Source organism: Helicoverpa zea, chromosome 2, assembly GCF_022581195.2.
Source record: "Helicoverpa zea isolate HzStark_Cry1AcR chromosome 2, ilHelZeax1.1, whole genome shotgun sequence".
NCBI classification, from domain to species: domain Eukaryota; kingdom Metazoa; phylum Arthropoda; class Insecta; order Lepidoptera; family Noctuidae; genus Helicoverpa; species Helicoverpa zea.
In genome coordinates this window covers 10,918,583-10,936,901 of record NC_061453.1, presented here as the reverse complement: position 1 = coordinate 10,936,901, position 18,319 = coordinate 10,918,583, and the positions used below count along the sequence as shown (strand labels likewise).

General features: G+C 37.5%; 2 protein-coding genes across 3 annotated transcripts; one reads left to right on the top strand and one right to left on the bottom strand.

Moving 5' to 3' along the window:
- Positions 1 to 4,787: 4,787 nt before the first annotated feature.
- Positions 4,788 to 6,377, top strand: LOC124638539 (proteasome subunit beta type-6). The gene is made up of 4 exons (XM_047175523.1): positions 4,788 to 4,925; positions 5,125 to 5,389; positions 5,704 to 5,838; positions 6,051 to 6,377. The coding sequence occupies exons 2-4, from the start codon at positions 5,128 to 5,130 to the stop codon at positions 6,326 to 6,328; spliced, it is 675 nt and encodes a 224-aa protein (XP_047031479.1). The 5' UTR covers positions 4,788 to 4,925; positions 5,125 to 5,127; the 3' UTR covers positions 6,329 to 6,377.
- A 92-nt stretch (positions 6,378 to 6,469) lies between these two features.
- On the bottom strand, positions 6,470 to 16,994 carry LOC124638525 (PHD finger protein 20-like). 2 transcript variants are annotated; one of them, XM_047175510.1, is made up of 17 exons: positions 16,836 to 16,994; positions 14,147 to 14,515; positions 13,840 to 13,978; positions 12,926 to 13,206; positions 12,292 to 12,702; positions 11,830 to 12,077; positions 11,072 to 11,659; positions 10,802 to 10,896; positions 10,424 to 10,715; positions 10,242 to 10,347; positions 9,334 to 10,161; positions 9,038 to 9,189; positions 8,477 to 8,688; positions 7,943 to 8,155; positions 7,550 to 7,680; positions 7,201 to 7,350; positions 6,470 to 6,871 (listed from the first exon to the last, which is right to left on the bottom strand). In XM_047175510.1, exons 2-17 carry the CDS (start codon positions 14,457 to 14,459, stop codon positions 6,744 to 6,746), a joined length of 4,287 nt encoding a protein of 1,428 aa, XP_047031466.1. In that variant the 5' UTR covers positions 14,460 to 14,515; positions 16,836 to 16,994; the 3' UTR covers positions 6,470 to 6,743. The 2 variants fall into 2 exon arrangements, with proteins under 2 accessions (XP_047031466.1, XP_047031459.1); XM_047175503.1 differs by lacking the exon at positions 16,836 to 16,994 and adding an exon at positions 14,947 to 15,193.
- Positions 16,995 to 18,319: the final 1,325 nt, after the last annotated feature.

Here is an 18,319-nt window from a genome sequence, read left to right as displayed (position 1 = left end):
TTTGGCTATCCGTTTAGGAATATAGGTATTATGCTATGTCATGCCTAAAAATAAATAAGCAATTAAGGCAAATTCTGATGATATAACCTTTGCAGGTGCATATATAGTTACATCCTAACAATATATTTTAGGTTCTCAATAAAGAGCCTGAGCAACATAAACTCTAAAACGACAGTACGTACGTTTTTCTTATTAAAACATTTTCAGCTGCAGAGAAGTATTATTTTTAAGTACAGACACTTTCTTCACGACCTTTCAAAGTCATAAAGCAAAAGTAACATATAAGTGCTTATATTTTCAGTATTTTATTGTAGCTGAGTGCGGGACGTAGCATTTCTTACATTTCTTTGATCGTAGAAGGTTTCATAACTGGGGCTGTAAAAGTTTTCGATTTTCGAACGCTTTGGTCGGAAGCCAGCCAGGATTAACTTTGATGTTATGATTTTCCACTGAACTATAAGTATAGAGATTAAACAGTTTTTATATCAGGCTACCTAAAGCAAATCTGATGGTGGCCAGTGGTCATCAATCATTTGCTTTCCTCGCTGCGTCATTGAGAGATTGATAGTTGGTTAGTAAAAAGACACGCAAAATTGAGTTAGGTACCTATAATATTGTTTTTCAAGCAGCGAAAATTATAAACATTATATTGACCTTTGAACTCATAATTTCCTTGAAAATTGACGACTATAGTTACAAGTCCTGGGAAAACCGCTACTCGCACCGGCAAGTACCAAAAAAAAAGGATTACTTTATAGGGTACCCAGATGGACTTCGTATTTTCCTGATTTCAATATTTCTCCGTATCTAAAGTCATTGAATAGGTTAAATTGTTTTAATGTAAACTCGTAATAATCAGGAATTACTTAAGTATTACTTATTACGTCTAATTTTAGCAATCCTATAGAAAATTACCCGAGTCCATACACGTATAACTAAAAACCCTTTACATATTGAATTCCTGTAAATGTATTTATAATCCTATATCAAATGCTTGTTTCAGGAAAACCTCAGCTGTGAGTTGTGATTTTGGTAATTATTACAAAATAATAAATCCTAATTTAAGACCTGACTTTAAAATCTAGCATTGTATGCCTTAACGGAATCGGAATAAGGTTTATATTTGCTTATGCAATATTACACAAACAGATGAATTTCAGTACATAATATATCCTCATTTAGGATACGGAAAAACTGTCGGATAGGTTAGTTATGGAAATGGAATTATACAAAATAATTACTCAAAAAGTGTAACCTAAGGTAAAACTAAACTTATATAATTAATTTAACATGGTAACTAGGTACCTAAGTACACAGATAATGCGTCTCAATTTACCTACTTTATGCCTCAGTTAGTACGAACTTAGTACCGGCATGAAACCACGACGCAAATAAGTTTTACGGTAGGAAGTAGGCAATAGAGCAGTATTACCACATACAAAGTATATACCAGATAAGACTATATTAGCAGTCAAAAGATCGGATGACAAAATACATAGGGTTTAATACTCCTAATTTTACGAGGACTCATTACATATTAAGCCCACCATAACTTGTAAGGCTAAATCTGACTTACATAACCCTCCTGATTAGCGGTCTTTCTATGTCGTAGTAGGTACCAATACCAAGGTTTATAGGTTACCGTAGGATCGTCTTATATGTTATCTACATATCTCATCTTTACTTTTTTTTTCAATAATGTCTGGACATTATTTAAAACCCAAAGCATAACATGGCTGTAGAAGTTTGTATTTTTATAATATGGCACAGTCAAGATTGCCTTTTTTAGGGTTCCGTAGCCAAAATGGCAAAAACGGAACCCTTATAGTTTCGTCATGTCCGTCTGTCCGTCTGTCCGTCTGTCCGTCTGTCACAGCCGATTTACTCGGAAACTATAAGTACTACAGTGATGAAATTTGATGGGAATATGTGTTGTATGAACCGCTACAAAAATATGACACTAAATAGTAAAAAAAAGAATTGGGGGTGGGGCCCCCCATACATGTAACTGAGGGATGAAATTTTTTTTTTCGATGTACATACCCGTGTGGGGTATCAATGGAAAGGTCTTTTAAAATGATATAAAGTTTTCTAAAAAACATTTTTCTTAAAGTGAACGGTTTTTGAGATATCAGCTCTCAAAGTCGTAAAAAGTATGTCCCCCCCCCTCTATTTTTATAACTACGGGGTATAAAATTCTAAAAAAAATAGAGGTGATGCATGCTAATTAACTCTTTCAACGATTTTTGGTTTGATCAAAGTATCTCTTATAGTTTTTGAGATAGGTTGATTTAACTGTAATTTACGGAACCCTTCGTGCACGAGTCCGACTCGCACTTGGCCGGTTTTTTTATTTTATTTTTTCACTTCACATTAAGGTCGCTCATGGAAAATGATTTAGGTTCTAACAATCGAAAAAAAAAACAAACAATGCCATAAATATCTAGCAATAATCAATAACCAATATTAGTCACATCGAAATAATAAAAACAATATTTTTTGTATAACAACAGCTGTTAAAATAATTATACGTGATAATTATAATGTGACCCAAAATAGCGGAAAATTTTACGAAAATTCGCTGATGTCACGATTAATTTGCAATGGCAATATGTTTGACTTTATAATATTTATGTACTTTAATGAATCGAGAGAATTTCGACAGGATGACTGACAATTCAACTGATGGACGAGCGGGGGTCTAACCGTCTAACGGAAACAGGCATCACGCGACAATGCCTATCGAAACTTAAAATACATTGTAATATAGAAAAAAATATCAACATCTGGCCATTGTGGGGTCGCGGGGGAGTCTTTGTGAAATAAATAAATAAATAACAAAACGTCGCCACCGCACGCGTCATTATTCAAGTGCGATTGACAGGCACTTCGAAGCGCGGGGTCGCCGCGGCCTCAATAATACGCCTACTTATTGCTGCTGAGCAATGCGTGCTTATGCCGAAGATGTGGTCTTGATGCTTTATAGCTGAACATAGAAAAAATACTTTTATTAGCAGACATATTTGAAAAACTACTTAGATTCTCCATGAAAGCTTAATAGTGCATGCTCCTAGGTAGGTATTCATTTACATAGTACGAATGCAGTATTTTGCTTTTAATGCTAATTAAGTACCTATTTCATTTAGGCATTTGCTCTTGATTAAAAAATATTCAAGCACGTTCTGAATTCTAAAAAGGAGCCACAGTAAAAAGTAAAACCCAATATTTTGTAAATGTCTGTCAGCAAGTATCATGACTAGTTGCTCCAACTATTTATTAGAAGGATTTTTTAAGACGTGAGCTATCGTATTGAACAACGGTGGCGAATCGCAAACTTCATGAATAAATATAAATTCGATATTCTTTTTGAATGAAAACGTCGAATAAAAAGATGATTTATCATAAACGTCGTGCGTTTTCAATAGCGGATAGTCTTTTATAACTTTTAAATAAACATCGTTTTTGGGATGACGTACAAAATGGCGCGTAGCGAATTTTTTTTTTTAATTCTTTTTAGTGGGACAAGGGGTGCTAATGAGTGGAGGACACCCACGCTGATGACGATGCATTTTCTTTTTGTTAGTTGAACAATGTTTGCAAATGTCCTGCTCCATCCATCGATATTTTGCGTAAATACGTAGGTATTGTTGGGCATATTTTCTATTTAGGAATCCTCAAGAGTCCTATCAAATTAGAATATTAGATGTCAAACAGATTCTGACACACATTCTGTAAAGGAATTCTGACCGTCAGAATTACAAGCAAAGTCAGAACTGTAAGCTATCTCAGGTTTTCCCTACAAAGATTATAATTATTTTTAGGTAGGTACCTAAGTGTATCGAAAGTGGGCAGCGGACTAGTTCTTAAATCATCAATGAGAGCCTGTGAGAACTTTTCCGTTCATGTTTATTAAAGGAAGACTTTAAAAAATCTTCTCCTGTAGTATCCTATGGTGGAATGATCATTTTCTTTTCAATACTGCGAACTTATGTAAGAAAGTATGGTATTTTTAGGTAAATGCGGCTAAGTAGGTAACAACCGCGGGGATCAGTCGAAACAAAGCTTGTTTGTATTTTATTCGGTACATACTTTTATTCATTTTTTATCATAGGTGCCTACAATATTCTTAGTTTCCAAGCTTACAGCTATAAACTCCCTCATCTACTTCCTTATGCACTTCCCTATGTGCACTGCACCCGCATGTACCCTCCATAATTTTCTGTTATGTAGGTACTCCCACTACATACTCCTTTAAGTATCTACTCTGTTATGTTACGGTACTACCTCTCTTTACTTCCTTATTCACTACCCTTATGTATTCCCTGTAGTTCTTTCTCTATAACCATTATACTTCCTTAAGGACTTACTTATGAACTAAGCATAATGTACACCCCATTCGCCTAATGAATAAATGTATTGAAGTTTCAACCATATCCAGTGGATGCGCCCAGAATCTTTTTTGAGGGCTGAATCCGCCTCTGCGCATACTCAAACAAACTATGAATTAATTTGATTTATTTTCAACAGATCTAATAAGGAAAAACTTTGCTTAAAATGGAACGTATTTCTAACAGCGTTTCGTTTCACGTGAAGTATATGATATCGTGAATATGATGCTATCGTTATTGATTCTGCAGGGATAAGTGACACAGGTAACATTTTATTTTTGCTACAAGTTAGTACATACACTATTTTTTTAATAATTAATTTGTTTTCTTTGGCCTAGTTTTATTCAATATTTATAAATTAAGACACAATTACGTGACACGCAGTTGAAAAAATGCGTGTTTCGTAACGGAATGGATGAGTAGATGTTTTCGATGACGTTCCAATTTTGACATTGACAATCAACAATTCGCCGCAGTCAAACCGTGACTTTCAAAAATTGTTTTAGCTATTTAATTCAACTTTTACTGCAAAATAATGTAAGTATTAACAAGTAACAATATCCCAATACCACCTTTTACCTTTATAGTCAAATAATTAGAATCTCCCAAGCATAACCTTTACGAATTAACGCTACAACAAACAATCGAAAGTCCTATTAAAAATACACGCTATCATCGTTCATCATCATAAAAACTACATCAACACTGCTAATTACTCAATCTAAACGTATTTCAGAACATGGCGGCGTCAGTAGTGAACGCTTACGGAGATCCGACCATGGAATGGATGAACGCTCCTCATAGTACCGGAACCTCTATCATGGCTTGCGAGTTCAATGGCGGTGTGGTGATCGGCGCCGACTCCCGCACGACCACGGGCGCGTACATCGCGAACAGAGTAACGGACAAGCTGACGAGGATCACTGATCATATTTACTGCTGCAGATCAGGATCGGCCGCTGATACTCAAGCTATTGCTGATATCGTTACTTATCATTTGAGTGAGTAGTTCTCCTTTTGTTGGTGTCTCTTAAATGAAGCTTTTGTTGACTGTATTACTCAAAATGTTAAAGCAAAAGTTGTGTTTTTTGTCCAGTTTTCTCTTGACGTAACAATGATGTGTTAAAACTGCTATGACACAAAGAACATGGAAACTATTGAAACTTAATTGCAAGAAAGTAAACAACAAAACTTTATTCATAGTATTCTAAAAGCTTATTTGTAATAGTCCTTGCTACCACTTCACCAGTACTCAGCACAATACAACTCATGAAGTCCCTATTAGAAACTACAGAATGACATGTATTAATTCCAGATTTCCACAAGATGGAGCTTGGTGAGCCCCCACTAGTTCACACGGCAGCTGCCATATTCCGTGAGCTCTGCTACAACTACCGTGACTCTCTGGTTGCTGGTATCCTGGTTGCCGGTTGGGATAAGAAGAATGGAGGTAAAGATGACAATGAATTTGAATTTGAATTTTTTACAAATAATGAATTGCATACCATAGTACTTATGGAGAACAAAGACCTGCATATTATTATGAGGATATAGATAGCACAGCACAGTATGCCATAGATTTCAATTTTTTAATTAGAGCTCTCTTAGAACTTTTACACCAGCTGAATAGTCATTAATGTTGTTTGTTTTTTCATTGTACAGGACAAATCTACTCAGTCCCAATTGGTGGTATGGTGCAGCGTCAAGCAGTCTCCATTGGAGGCTCTGGTTCAACCTATGTATATGGTTACGTAGATGCCAACTTCAAGCCCAACATGAGCAAGGAGGAAGCTATCAAGTTTGTCACCAACACACTGACTCTGGCCATCCTTCGTGATGGGTCATCAGGAGGTGTGGTAAGGCTGGGAGTCATTACGGAAGCTGGTGTTGAACGCTCTGTCATTCTGGGAGACCAGCTACCCAAGTTCTATGAGGGCTGATCCTGCTTTTGTATTCTATATTGTAAGGTAATAAAATTTTGAAAATGGTTACGATTAATTTTATTTACTTCCCATTTCAACAGTATGTATATCATCTGGTTCACATTTTTTTGTAAGAGAGCCTCAAAATTAAACACAAAATTCTGTTATATTTGTTTATTTACACTTTGGTACATTTATGCAAACTCAACCAAGGTAAACGCTAGAAGTCACTGTTTCATTATAATCACAAAAGTCATGCACAACTTGTAAAACATTATTAGAATACATGGCGCACAAGAAATCTTTAAATATTCACAAATACATATTGATTAAATCCATATGACTTTTGAATAACATTCACATATTAAATCGTAGAACATATAGTTTAAAGCTTATCACATATAATGGCTTCGCCTACAAGTATGGTACACGTTTAGGTGATGACTCCCAACTCCTCCATGGTCTCCAGATCACGCATCAGCATCTGTACTGTCTGTTTGGTGCGCGGGAAGAATTCCGCTGTCTCGTCATCCTCGAACGACGGGTCTTGAGATTCCAATTCTGAAATGGAATTGATGAAATAAATCCAACTTTTTACTCAAGCAAGGGATTTGTTAGATACTTGACTAATATTATAGAAGGGCCCTTATTTGCCGCAAAATATAAAACAATGACACATTATTTTATGATAACTCACTAATGCAATGACGTTATTTAACAAAACCAAGATTTTAATCCTTTAGGTGTCTCCAAACTTTTTGTCGTCATGGAAAATGTTTGATCATCGGATGATGCGAGGTGCGGGATGAGTATACTTCCTCAGAACTCGAGACTTATGCTCAGAATTTTGACTTTGTAGCGAAGTTTGACGATATAGTTCAATAACCCACCTGCAACTTGTGCCTCGATGGAGTCGAGCCGGGCGTCGATGAGCGCCTGGCAGCGCTGCAGATGCTTGAGCAGCTGGCGCCGACACGCCGCGTTCTCTATCGGCGGCTCCGGCTGCGGCGCCACCACCAGCGCCCGCTGCACCTCTTGCTCTGTGTTGTATTACATTTGTACATAAATAAAAACCAATACACTCAAGGCAAAATAGATGAACCGAACTGAATTTTGTTACCGTAGCTGGCTACCAAGGAATGATGAAAATGTAATTTTTTATCCTAATAGAGTGAGAAATATAACTAAAATTACGCACGTTTATATCCTCATACAAATGTTCCAATATTAGCGACATACCTTGTACTGACTGTGCGAGGCGCTCCAATTCCGACGTACTAATGGGCAGGTCGAGCGACGCGTCGCCCGGGCTTGATAGCAGCCCACTTAGGAGTGACTGGGAACCTAGCTGACCATCTCGCTGTGTATACCTAAAGGGTAATAATATAATACGTGATATAACCAATGCTAATCAATCACAGAGAACAGAAATCATTTAAGGCGTCAGTGGGTTAAAGAAAGCGCATGAGCGGTATGGGCCACATGTGCCATTAGGTTTAGCGTGAACTATAGAAAAAAATGTTTCCGCTTCTATCTCTAGACTTTGATTTTATCAATCACAATACGTAATCTATTCAATCAAGAGAAAAACTTAGAGGTCAGTCCTAAAATATATGAGTTCCCAATCCATACCTTTCTTGTTCCTGTTCCTCAGAGGGCGGGGTCTGTATATGCATGGGCATGTCCCGCACCTCCCCGGGCTGCACCGGCTGGTTCTCCTTGTCCACGCTGTTGATCATTATGTTCAGGTCCGAGTAGTCAGAGTTCAGCTTCTCTTGAGTATATTGAATTTCGACTTGTTCCCAGTCTTTGGCCCATAGGTAGAGTTTTGGATGGTCCTTTTTACTGTAAAAGTGAAAATAAGGCATTGCATAAAATTTATTTTTACTATACTAGCTTCTGGATGTGGTTTCACCCAGGTCACAAAGGATCTACTTTAAGACATGCATAAAAAAATGCCCATAAAGTTTCATCAAAATCCATTCATCATGAAAGAACCAACCAACTTCCATACATACAAACTTTCAAATTTCTTATATTAGTAGGATAAAACAAAGGAGTCTTTCTTTCTTCATGACTCCTCCCACTAAGGGTGCAGCTTGAGAATATTCAATTAAGTATGAGTATATAACAAAAAGTATGTAAATCAATAAAACCCATACTCACGTAGCCACATAATACTTGACTCTCAAGGCATGCAGAGCATCCTCAATCCTCAGCAGGTTGCCGGCCAGCTCGTGCGAGCGACGTAGTGATTCGCACGGTTTGCCAGCCGGCAGGAGGCCTTCGTACATGCGATCCTGATCGTGCAGGAAGCGTTGCGAGCGACGACCACGACGGGGGTTTAGACAAATACTGCATGTGTATTTTTCTGGGACCTGAAGATAGAATAGGTGGTATTTTTGTTAATAGAAAGAAAAAATGGTAAATAGGAGAACACTTAATAGTTTTTGGAGAAATTGGTTGAAATTGGATCAAAATTGCTATTACAGCGCTGAAGTAAAATACTCAACAAGTCAGAACCAAACTCTGGTAAATAAAAATCTGGAAGATCCTCGTTGTTCTGGCATACTCATAAAAAACATTTTTTTATAGAACAAAGTGTAATTCATGCCAAACTTATTGAAATCCTGGAGCTGTCCTTGCACAAAAATATTCTTAGGTATCACCAGTTTATGTGGTTGAAAGTTGATCTGAAATAAGTTCTTTGACGAGCAGTATACTAACATCGCATTCTCGCTGTATGTTATGGCAGAGCGCGTGCTGCCAGCACAGACACAGCTCGCACTGCACCATCAGACCGTCCTCCTCGCGGAACCCGCAGTGGCAGTTGATGATCTCTTCACGCTTCATGTGGACGATCTTTATACGCTCGCCATCTGAACAAATAAAAATAGATATTTAACTTATATATAAGCTAGGAAAAAAAATGCTGAAGGCATGGGAAAGATAACTTTTGCAATAAAATTAATTTCAGTGAAAAAAAAACATATCAAAAATAACAAGTTATAAAAACAACTTACTCTCATTAAACATATAATTGTTTGAGTCCTTATTGTCCTCATTAGACTCCGACGACACGGGTGCTGCTCGCGACCTTTCATCGACCTTCGAATCCGGAGTACCAGACCTTGGGAAACTAGACCGAGTGTCTACGTCAGAATTCATTCCGAACCAGTCATCCCCAAACTCCTCTTCGCTTACCGGTCTTTTAGCAGCAAGAGCAAACCTTCGTTTCTCTTTTCGCTTTTTATCCACAGGTTTAGTCACTGTATGTGTCGATATGGCACTTTCGAAGTCTAGAGGAATGTCCAAAGGTGGGATCTCCATCACTGGTTCAGGTAAATCCGTGTCTTCAACATCTATGTCCTCATTAAAAGGTTCTGGCAAGACCGGCTCTGGGTCCGGACGCCTCACTGGCAGTAACACCCGGGGACGCTTCACCGGTTTGTTGATCAATGCTTGACGGAGCTTGGGTGAGTCTTGGCTTCTAGGAACAAGTGGGCCCTCAACTTCTTTAACGGGTGTAATTGGTGTAGTGTCCACTTGCAATTCAGTATTAACTTCCTTTATTTCTTGTTTGGGTTCTTCCCGTTTTGGAGGTCTGGGTATTTTCACTTTGATGATCTTGCTGTCTTCTTTTTTAGGTGTATCGGTCTCTAAAGGCATGGTCCTTGCGTAGGCGAGGTCTAGAACTTTGGGTGTGGCTCCCAACATCTTCCTAAGTTCTCTATGGTAGTGTTTGATGTGCATCTGTAGTAAAGTGTTGTTTCGGAAGTTTTTGAAGCAGCCCTCGGCCGGACAGCGGAGTAGGTTCTCGATTATTTGGACTTTTAGTGAACCAACATATACTGTAAAAGTAAGAAGTTGCAGGGTCAAATTTTATTCGTTTTTGTTCATCTAGTACAAAAAAAGTGTAGTCAGCACATACCATATCCATCTTCTAAAGGTGGAACTTCAGCTGGTACTTCACTAGGTGTCAAACCATCAGTCACTGGAACACTCGTGGAGGGAACTCCATCACCACCAGCCACATCCTGAAGCAAAAAAAAGTATTTCTATGAAGACCGAATCAAAATTGCCTTTTTTCTAAAAAAATAAAAAGACACACACATGTTTCACTCTAGGGACCTTAATCTTCTTAATCTTGATCCTGGGTCTTCTAGCATCGTTCCTCTTAAGGCTTAGCTTTCTTCGTTTGACGAGGGGCGAAGTGCTGCTCAAGGTGCCGGCCGGTAGCGGGGCCCCATCTGCCGACTGCGAGATCCAGCCCATCCGACGAGCTAGCTTCAAGTGCACGCCGAAGTCCGAGAGACAATGTTCATAGCCCTCCTCTACGAGTGATGGGTTGTTCTCCAAATATAATCGCATCTCGTTCTTGGTGTGGAAACGCCGGTTGTCTGGACTAAAGATTTAGAAAAATAATATTTTTTTGGCTGTAGGAAATGCTTTTGAAAAAAATCTTAGTTATTTTAACAGTTCACAACTTACCTAACTAGCACGACATCCCACTTGCCAGCTGAATGACCGAAACTCCTGCGCACCATGTGTTTCGTCCAGCCTGGAGGCAGTCTCTTGTCTTCAACCTTGAACACCAAAAATATTCATTACAAGAAACAACAATCAATTTCATTTCATTAATAAATAATTGAAAACTCCCTGGACCAAAAAGCAAGCCCAATTATTCGTAGTGCCACAATTATTTCACAAGTTTAAACTCAAAAGTGATCCTATCAAAAATAAGAAGAATGTATAAGTTACCTGCACACTCCTCCTGGGCAAAGGTGGTTTTCCACTGGCATCAACTTTAACCTCACACTCAATCTCGCTGACCGTCCCCACTGGCTGTCCGTTCACCCACTTGCAGCACCACTCCCCGGGCAACAGGAAACTCTCGGGCATCACAGCCCCAGTTCCCAACTGCTGACGATTCAACATCTGCTGCCTCATCTCATCTACTTGCTTCCTCACTAACTCTAGCTCATTCTTCACCTTCTCAACTTGTTTCTTCACCTTCTTCTCACGCAGCAAGCGAAGTTTCTTACCCTTCTTCACTTTTGTTAGTTTCTTCGTCTCATCGTTTGCGACTGTTGTATTTTGACTTTCAAAGCTTGAATTTTGACTTTCCACTGTTGCTTCTGGAATTGGTTCTTCTGTGGCAACTTCAGGTGTTGTGATTGTAGGTTCAATTTCTGGTTTCGATTCTATTTTAGGCGAGCTAACACGTTCGACTTGGTTCAAGCCATCCTCTAACTTGATGATAGCCTCCTTAATTCTGTCGATAACTTCCTCGTGTTTTACGTCATCTGGTTTGTCAAACTGTTCCAGTATCACCTCTTCCTCTAGAACCTAATAAATGTGGAAACAATTAACAAAATTGCGCTTTAATTACTTTGACTGTAAATTGAACTTAGAGCTTAACTTACTTTCTCCTTTTCAGGGGCAGGCTTTAAAAAGAAACACAAGTTTACATGAGTGCTAATAGGTACATTCTTAATGCGAATAAACACTTCACTTACCGGGTCCAATTCTCCTCTCAGGTCTTCCAGTTGAATAAGATCGTTATCTCTAACCTCGCCTTTAGATGCTATAGGTTCAGTTACTTCGGTAACTTCGTCTTTCTGTATAACGTCGGCCGCCGGGTTCTTCTCTTCCGTTATTGCCTCAACTTGTTCTTCCTTTATCTTCTCATCTCTCTTAACTTCTTCTAGAGGCACCTCTTCCTCTTTGCTTAGAGTACCAATGATTGACGCGACGGCATCTGCGGCTGAAAACAAAAGAATGGAACATGATATTTATTTCAGAAATATTAATATTTTTTTCAGAAAAGCTTATATATTTTTAAAGCTGAGGAGTTTGTTACAAACAAACTCCTCCTGTTAGCTTGCTTGAATACAAGCAGCGCATTCAAGTATTAGTGTTCCAATTTGATAAGTACTTGCGGAAGCTAGTAAATTTATAATGTACTGAGGAGTACTCACCCGGTGGTTCAGTCTTAATCTCGGCCTTAATTTCACTCTCAAGCTTCAACTTGACGACCCTCTCTCGCTTCTTCTTCATAACCCTGGGTTTCCTTTCAACAACCGTCTTTTCTTGCACAGTTTTCTGCTTCTTTGGCCGTTTCTGACCTATATTGAATATTTCCTTTATGTTTAGTTTGCGTTTCATTTCGCGGCGTTCGCTTTTCGAACCTAGGTAATCCCTTGTAGGGTCGAAGAGATGTGTATGGAAAGCTGGGTACTGTGTGTTTGTTTGTGGACTGACGTTGCTAGGTCCGGCCCCATAAGAGTCGGGAGTCCCGCCAGATTCGCTCTTGTTCGAGCGCAGTTTATACAGCCGCGAAGTATTGCAAGTCCAATGGCAACCGTCATCGAATAATATCTCAAAATTGCCTGTCGAAAAAAAAGGAAAATAAATATTTAAAACATAATATTTATTTCTGTACAAAAAAATAATGGTCGCGTCCCTGAACTCAAAGTGCAGCGTAGTTATTGAACAACTTCGATTGAAAGAATTTGCTTCGATCGTCAATGTGCGATATCTTAGTAACGGCATTCAAAACAAAAAAAAACTAAAGAGACCATAATTATAACACAATTACTTGTAACCACTCACCATCACCCAAATCATTAAGAATGGTAGCAATAAACCGCCTATTATCGCGCCACCTCGCGAGGCATCGCTCGCCCACTTCGAAGCTTAGCTTAGGCTTATCTTCTGTCTTCACCTCTTTTACTTCTTCCTTAAGACTCGCTATGGGTAAGGAGTCCGTGAGAGATTCTTCAGAACTGGGTCCGGGTTTTACCGTGCTTACGGATGTAACGCTACTAGTACTAGACTGAGTGGTACTGATCGGTCGCAAGCGGGGACTACTCACGCTTATCCATTCGTCATGTCTGCAATTGTTTTTTGGGATGGTTAGTGACCGCCATTTTTTTTTGTTTGAGCATTTCGAATTGTAGGTACACATTGGCACAAAATATATAAGGATTTTTTTTCCTTTTTTTAAAGAATGAAACTGGTTATACTGGTTTTAATAGATTTAAGAAATGTTGGATATTTAAAAACAATGGTCAACAATACTTAAAATACACATTCTCTTTCACTACAAGCAACAACAAAAGAAAATAAACAAAAATCAAAGCCACGCAAAAATAAATGTGATGGTAAATTAAATATGGATCAAAGAATAGAAATATATTACCTGCGGCCCTCGCGCAATGTTTTATTCCGTGTATTATAAGTAAAAGACATTGAAATTATTTTATTTTATTCACATAAAAATTAATGACGCAATCGTATAAGAACCTGCATAGTTTTTAAACTGACTGTCAAATTATATTCTATGCAGCCAGCAATAAAAAGGTTGATAAAAAAGTTTTTATGCAAATAAGAAATGAATTTTACAAAAATATGTTTTGGCTCTGGTTATTGCTTTTAAAATGCTTTTTATAAGTTGTGATAAGAATATTAAATTGTTTTTTTTATACATATTATTTTTTATGTATACCTAATTATTTGGTACATACCTTTTGCTATCAATTTCATAGCGTACAAGCACCTCCATGTCTTCATAGTCCACTTCAACTATTTCTGCTGGATGCCATTCACCGCTGAAGTCCTTGGCCTCAACTTTAGAACCAATGGAGAGTGCCATGCTGCCGGTTCCTATGAAATAATATTGATATTTTATCATCAAAACCAAAAAAAAACAAAATGTATGTTGCTTTCAGTGGTTATTAGTTAAATTACCAGTTTCGTAAAAAATAAAATTGACTATTTATTGATCCTGAATTCTTAGACATTATATATTAAATTGCAGTTTATCATGCTCACCTTTGTCAATAGGATTATAAATTGGCTTACATTTTACATCTTTCTTTTTAGACATGTCTACATCAGACTCACTGAGTATCATATTCATCAAGCCGCTGTCTGTGTGTGCCACTGTGTTCATTGGTTCCAACATTGCTGGTTCCCTAATGTCTTCATCTTTAACTTTCTCGCTTATCAGTAAATCAGCATCTTTCTGGTCCTGGATCTCTTTCTCTTGTGCCTCAATAAACTTCTTGATAGCATCCACATTCTCTATTTCACAGTCCTTGCTGAACCCCTCCACTGGAGCACTTATATCATCCATGTCATCCATATCTCTGGTATCCTCATCAGTGTCAGTATCCCATGGAAATATTGAAGGAACTGCCTCTGCAATATACAAATGGTAATATTACTCTTATTAGGAAATATCTTTATCATGCAAGATCCTGCAAGATAAACTTATAAAACATTCATACATCCAAATCTTATTGAAAAATAGATTTTTTGTTTAATGACAGCAATGACAAATAGTGTGACAGAAAAACAAGGAGACTGAATACTAAGCCACATTATCTAACTAAAAAGAAGTTTAACATTCAATGTTGCAGAGTTTTTAGCAAAATTACTGTGTTAGCAAATTAAATGAACTATAAACTGACCCGCAGCTACCAGGGTGCTCATAAAACAGCCAAAACTACCATTCAATACAGAAAACATGAAACCAAAACTTAGTGAGGACAATGAAAAAATTAAAAATAATGAACTGAAACCACTGATACAACATAACCCATCAAGCAATAGGACGTTCTACTGAGTACCTGTTCTCAATTTGTATTTAGAATCCTTGAAACTTTGAAAATCATTTTTACAGAAGTGGCGTGAGCACACATACTGAGGCAACTCTGTGTCTGTGTGTTTGTAATGTGTTACAGTTATCCAAATGTCACGTAATGCAATGTTTTTGGGAAACTTGTGGTATGTGACACCTCTGTCCTCCTTTCTTGTTGAACATGACTTACAGTTGTCAATGCAACACTTTTTAACGGCCATCCTAATGTTAATATTATGATGTATTAACAATCTTATTTGTGAAAGTCAATAAACCCTAGGCACTAGACAACTAAAGCCATATTTATTGAAGTTACTCTGTGCGTGTTTATTCAATATTAGATTTAATTACTATAAATAATGTTGTCAGTTTTCTATAGTTTGGTGATTCTTATAATCTAAAATAAAAAATAAAGATCCCGACGAATTGAGAACTTCCTCCTTTTTGGGAAGTCGGTTAATGAAGGGAGTTGGAATATCTTATAACAAGTATTCTTTCAAGTCAAAGCAATGAGGAATGTTTCTGAATAATAAGAGCCCCCGCAGACCACAGACTTTTTATCGGCCGATAGTTTGGTCGGGCTCTTAATCAGTACGCAGATGTAAGCAAGTGCGCACACTATGGCGATTTGGTATCGGCCGATAAACAAGTTTGATGGGCTTCCCGATTCAATTCAAACTAAACTGTCGGCAAACTATCGGCCGACCGTATAATCAGTATTGGCTCCCTACCACACGCGCACACATAACGATTTTTTAGTCGACCGACTAAGCCGATAGTTCAGTTCGCTCCGAGCTTTGACAGCGAATGGTCGGTCGGTCGCGCGTGTTTTGTAAAATGACGTCGCCCAATTCTCAGTCACTTATTTCGGAATCTTCGATCGTAACTTTGATCGAGGAAGTCGAAAAACGCCCTGCACTTTAATAATCGAGTAATTTGGAATGCAAAGTGTAAAATTTTCCATTTAATAATCTATCACTAAAGATATGATGCACCCAATACTCTCGGGCTCTCTTTTTAATTTTCCTTCTCCGGTGTATGAGAGCAATAATAACATTTCTATGCAATGTTTTATTAATTTTCATTGTGCGGTGCGACCACTCCTTTCACCAGTTGGTTAGAAACTAGTCGGCAGACTGTTGGATAGTTTGCGCACTCATCACCGACTAAACTGTTTAGTTGGCTCGGTGTGCGTACTAGCAAGCCAACCCGACTAAACTATCGGCCGATAAAAAGTCTGTGGTCTGCGGGGGCTCTAAATGTATGTAATTCTGTTTAGGCCATCACACAGCATTGATAGAAGCTGAGCAATAAGCATTGCAAAACAAGAATAAATATGATTCGAAGCACCCAAACAATTTGATTATGTTATTTATGAGTGCCAGTAATATGAGCGTCAGTATCCAGCTGTAGATTTGCAGTATGCAGGTAACCCTAACTAACTTGGCTTAGCCTTCACTATTACATAATATAAACATAAGAGACAATGCAGGGGACATGGGGCTCATTTTCCATATTAGCAATAGTCAAACTATAGAGTTGGTTATTCAATTGATAAACTAAAAAGTGCGAAACTAAAAGGGTAGACAGATATCTACGATAAGTAGGTAACACTAGATACCGACTAGGACGTTAATTTGACTATATAACCCAAACAATCTTATGAGTAACGCTTATCTTCATCATTTCATGACTTTAACAGTCATAACAAACGAATTACATACTAATTCTGCAAGACTGTAACCAGGTGATGTTAATAAAGACATAAAAATATAATATTCCCTGCAAAAATCCCCAATTTGTTATAAAATCAATATTATTTGGTAAACAAATTCATGACACGATATCCAAAAACAATAATAAATCATTCATACAAACCTGATGACGAAGTAAATTCACAATTAAATATGTTATACGTAAATAGCCGCAAACTTAAACATAATAACAAATGCACAAATAATCATTACTATACTAAAACTCTAAAAAATAATTCTGTAAACAAATTGTGCAATATTTCCTCAATGGTCACCATTACATTTGATTGAGTTGGAGTTGAGTGAACCACAGATTACTACAAAGAGTGAACGATAGTTAGTATATTTCATTCTCTTCTGTCGGGTTCCAGGTAGAAATATTGTGATATTTATCATGTCCATCCACATAATATATATGTTTTTTTAAGAATTGTGGTCCGATGCGGTACTCTCCGTAGCTCAATTAGATAATAAGTAGCTATCCGAAATACCAAGCAATGACCTATCACTTAAACCCTTTTTGCTTTGATCGCATACTAGCTAATGTGTTGCTGTCGAAGTTTTATTTGTTCCCAAATCTTGAAACAAAATGTAACTTAATCTTTCTTTGTAACTTGCTAGTGGTATTTTAACCGTCAAATCCGTAGCGGACCCCAATCGGGGTCTGAACATCAATGTCACCGTAAGCTCGGTTTAGACCCCAATTGGGGTCTGTGAATCAGTCATACACTTTCCTAATTATTTACGCTCATATTTATTTTCTTTCCAATCAAACCACATTTGTGAGTACTAAATAAAATAACTAAATAAATTTAAATTATTATTACGCATTCAAACCTTTCATATTTAGCATCCCGTTAGAAATATACCTTTTTAAAATCCAATCTTAATTACCGGGAATTCTGATCGAACTCGCCATGTTTGTTTACATTAGTTGTTTTTTTAAATTTGAAGACGCATAGACAAGAGTGCGACGGTGATAGAAGTTTTGCATCGAATGATCCGATTCGTTAAAATAAAGAATCGATTTAATAATTTTATATTATTTGATATTATAATATTACTAAATTGTACTTTTGTATACTTACCATAATCTGAAAATAAATTAGGAAAAGTAAAATTACTTAATTTATTTTGAAAAAAATGCTAGAAAATCAGTGGTAGAAAATACGTTGTAGCCGGAATAAAAAAAATCTTCGGTTTTTAGGGTTTCTGAAGACGGCAAATGAAGACTTATTCTTCGGGTGTTTTATGTGCAGGATTCCTGTAGATCTGCCAAACTTAATGGCGATTCGTTACTTCCAACTTTTTAACTGAGCGGCAAAGCTATTTGACGAGAGCCGTAGTTAGGTGTAGTTATCGCAAAATTTTATGACGATTTTATTGTTTGAAGGGGCAAATAGTTCGCTGTTCATCGAAAGCTGGTCCAAGATGGAAAGATGGCCGCCGCCGACTTATTTTTAACCGACTTCCCAAAAAGCGGAGGTTCTCAATTCGACCGTTTTTTTTTGTATGTTTGTTACGCGATTACTCAGCCATTTATTTATCGATTTTGATGATTCTTTTTTTGTTTGATAGCGTGTACTTCCGAGGTGGTCCCATTATCAT

Excerpts from the sequence above, each read along its gene's own strand:
- LOC124638539 (XM_047175523.1), top strand. The coding sequence starts at position 5,128 with ATGGCGGCGTCAGTAGTGAACGCTTACGGAGATCCGACCATGGAATGG. Across the intron at positions 5,390-5,703 it reads TATCGTTACTTATCATTTGA|ATTTCCACAAGATGGAGCTT; the intron begins GTGAGTAGTTCT and ends TATTAATTCCAG. Across the intron at positions 5,839-6,050 it reads TTGGGATAAGAAGAATGGAG|GACAAATCTACTCAGTCCCA; the intron begins GTAAAGATGACA and ends TTCATTGTACAG.
- LOC124638525 (XM_047175503.1), bottom strand. The coding sequence starts at position 15,178 with ATGGCCGTTAAAAAGTGTTGCATTGACAACTGTAAGTCATGTTCAACA. Across the intron at positions 10,348-10,423 it reads AGGTCCCTAGAGTGAAACAT|GATGTGGCTGGTGGTGATGG; the intron begins GTGTGTGTCTTT and ends TTTTTGCTTCAG. Across the intron at positions 6,872-7,200 it reads CATCGAGGCACAAGTTGCAG|AATTGGAATCTCAAGACCCG; the intron begins GTGGGTTATTGA and ends ATTCCATTTCAG.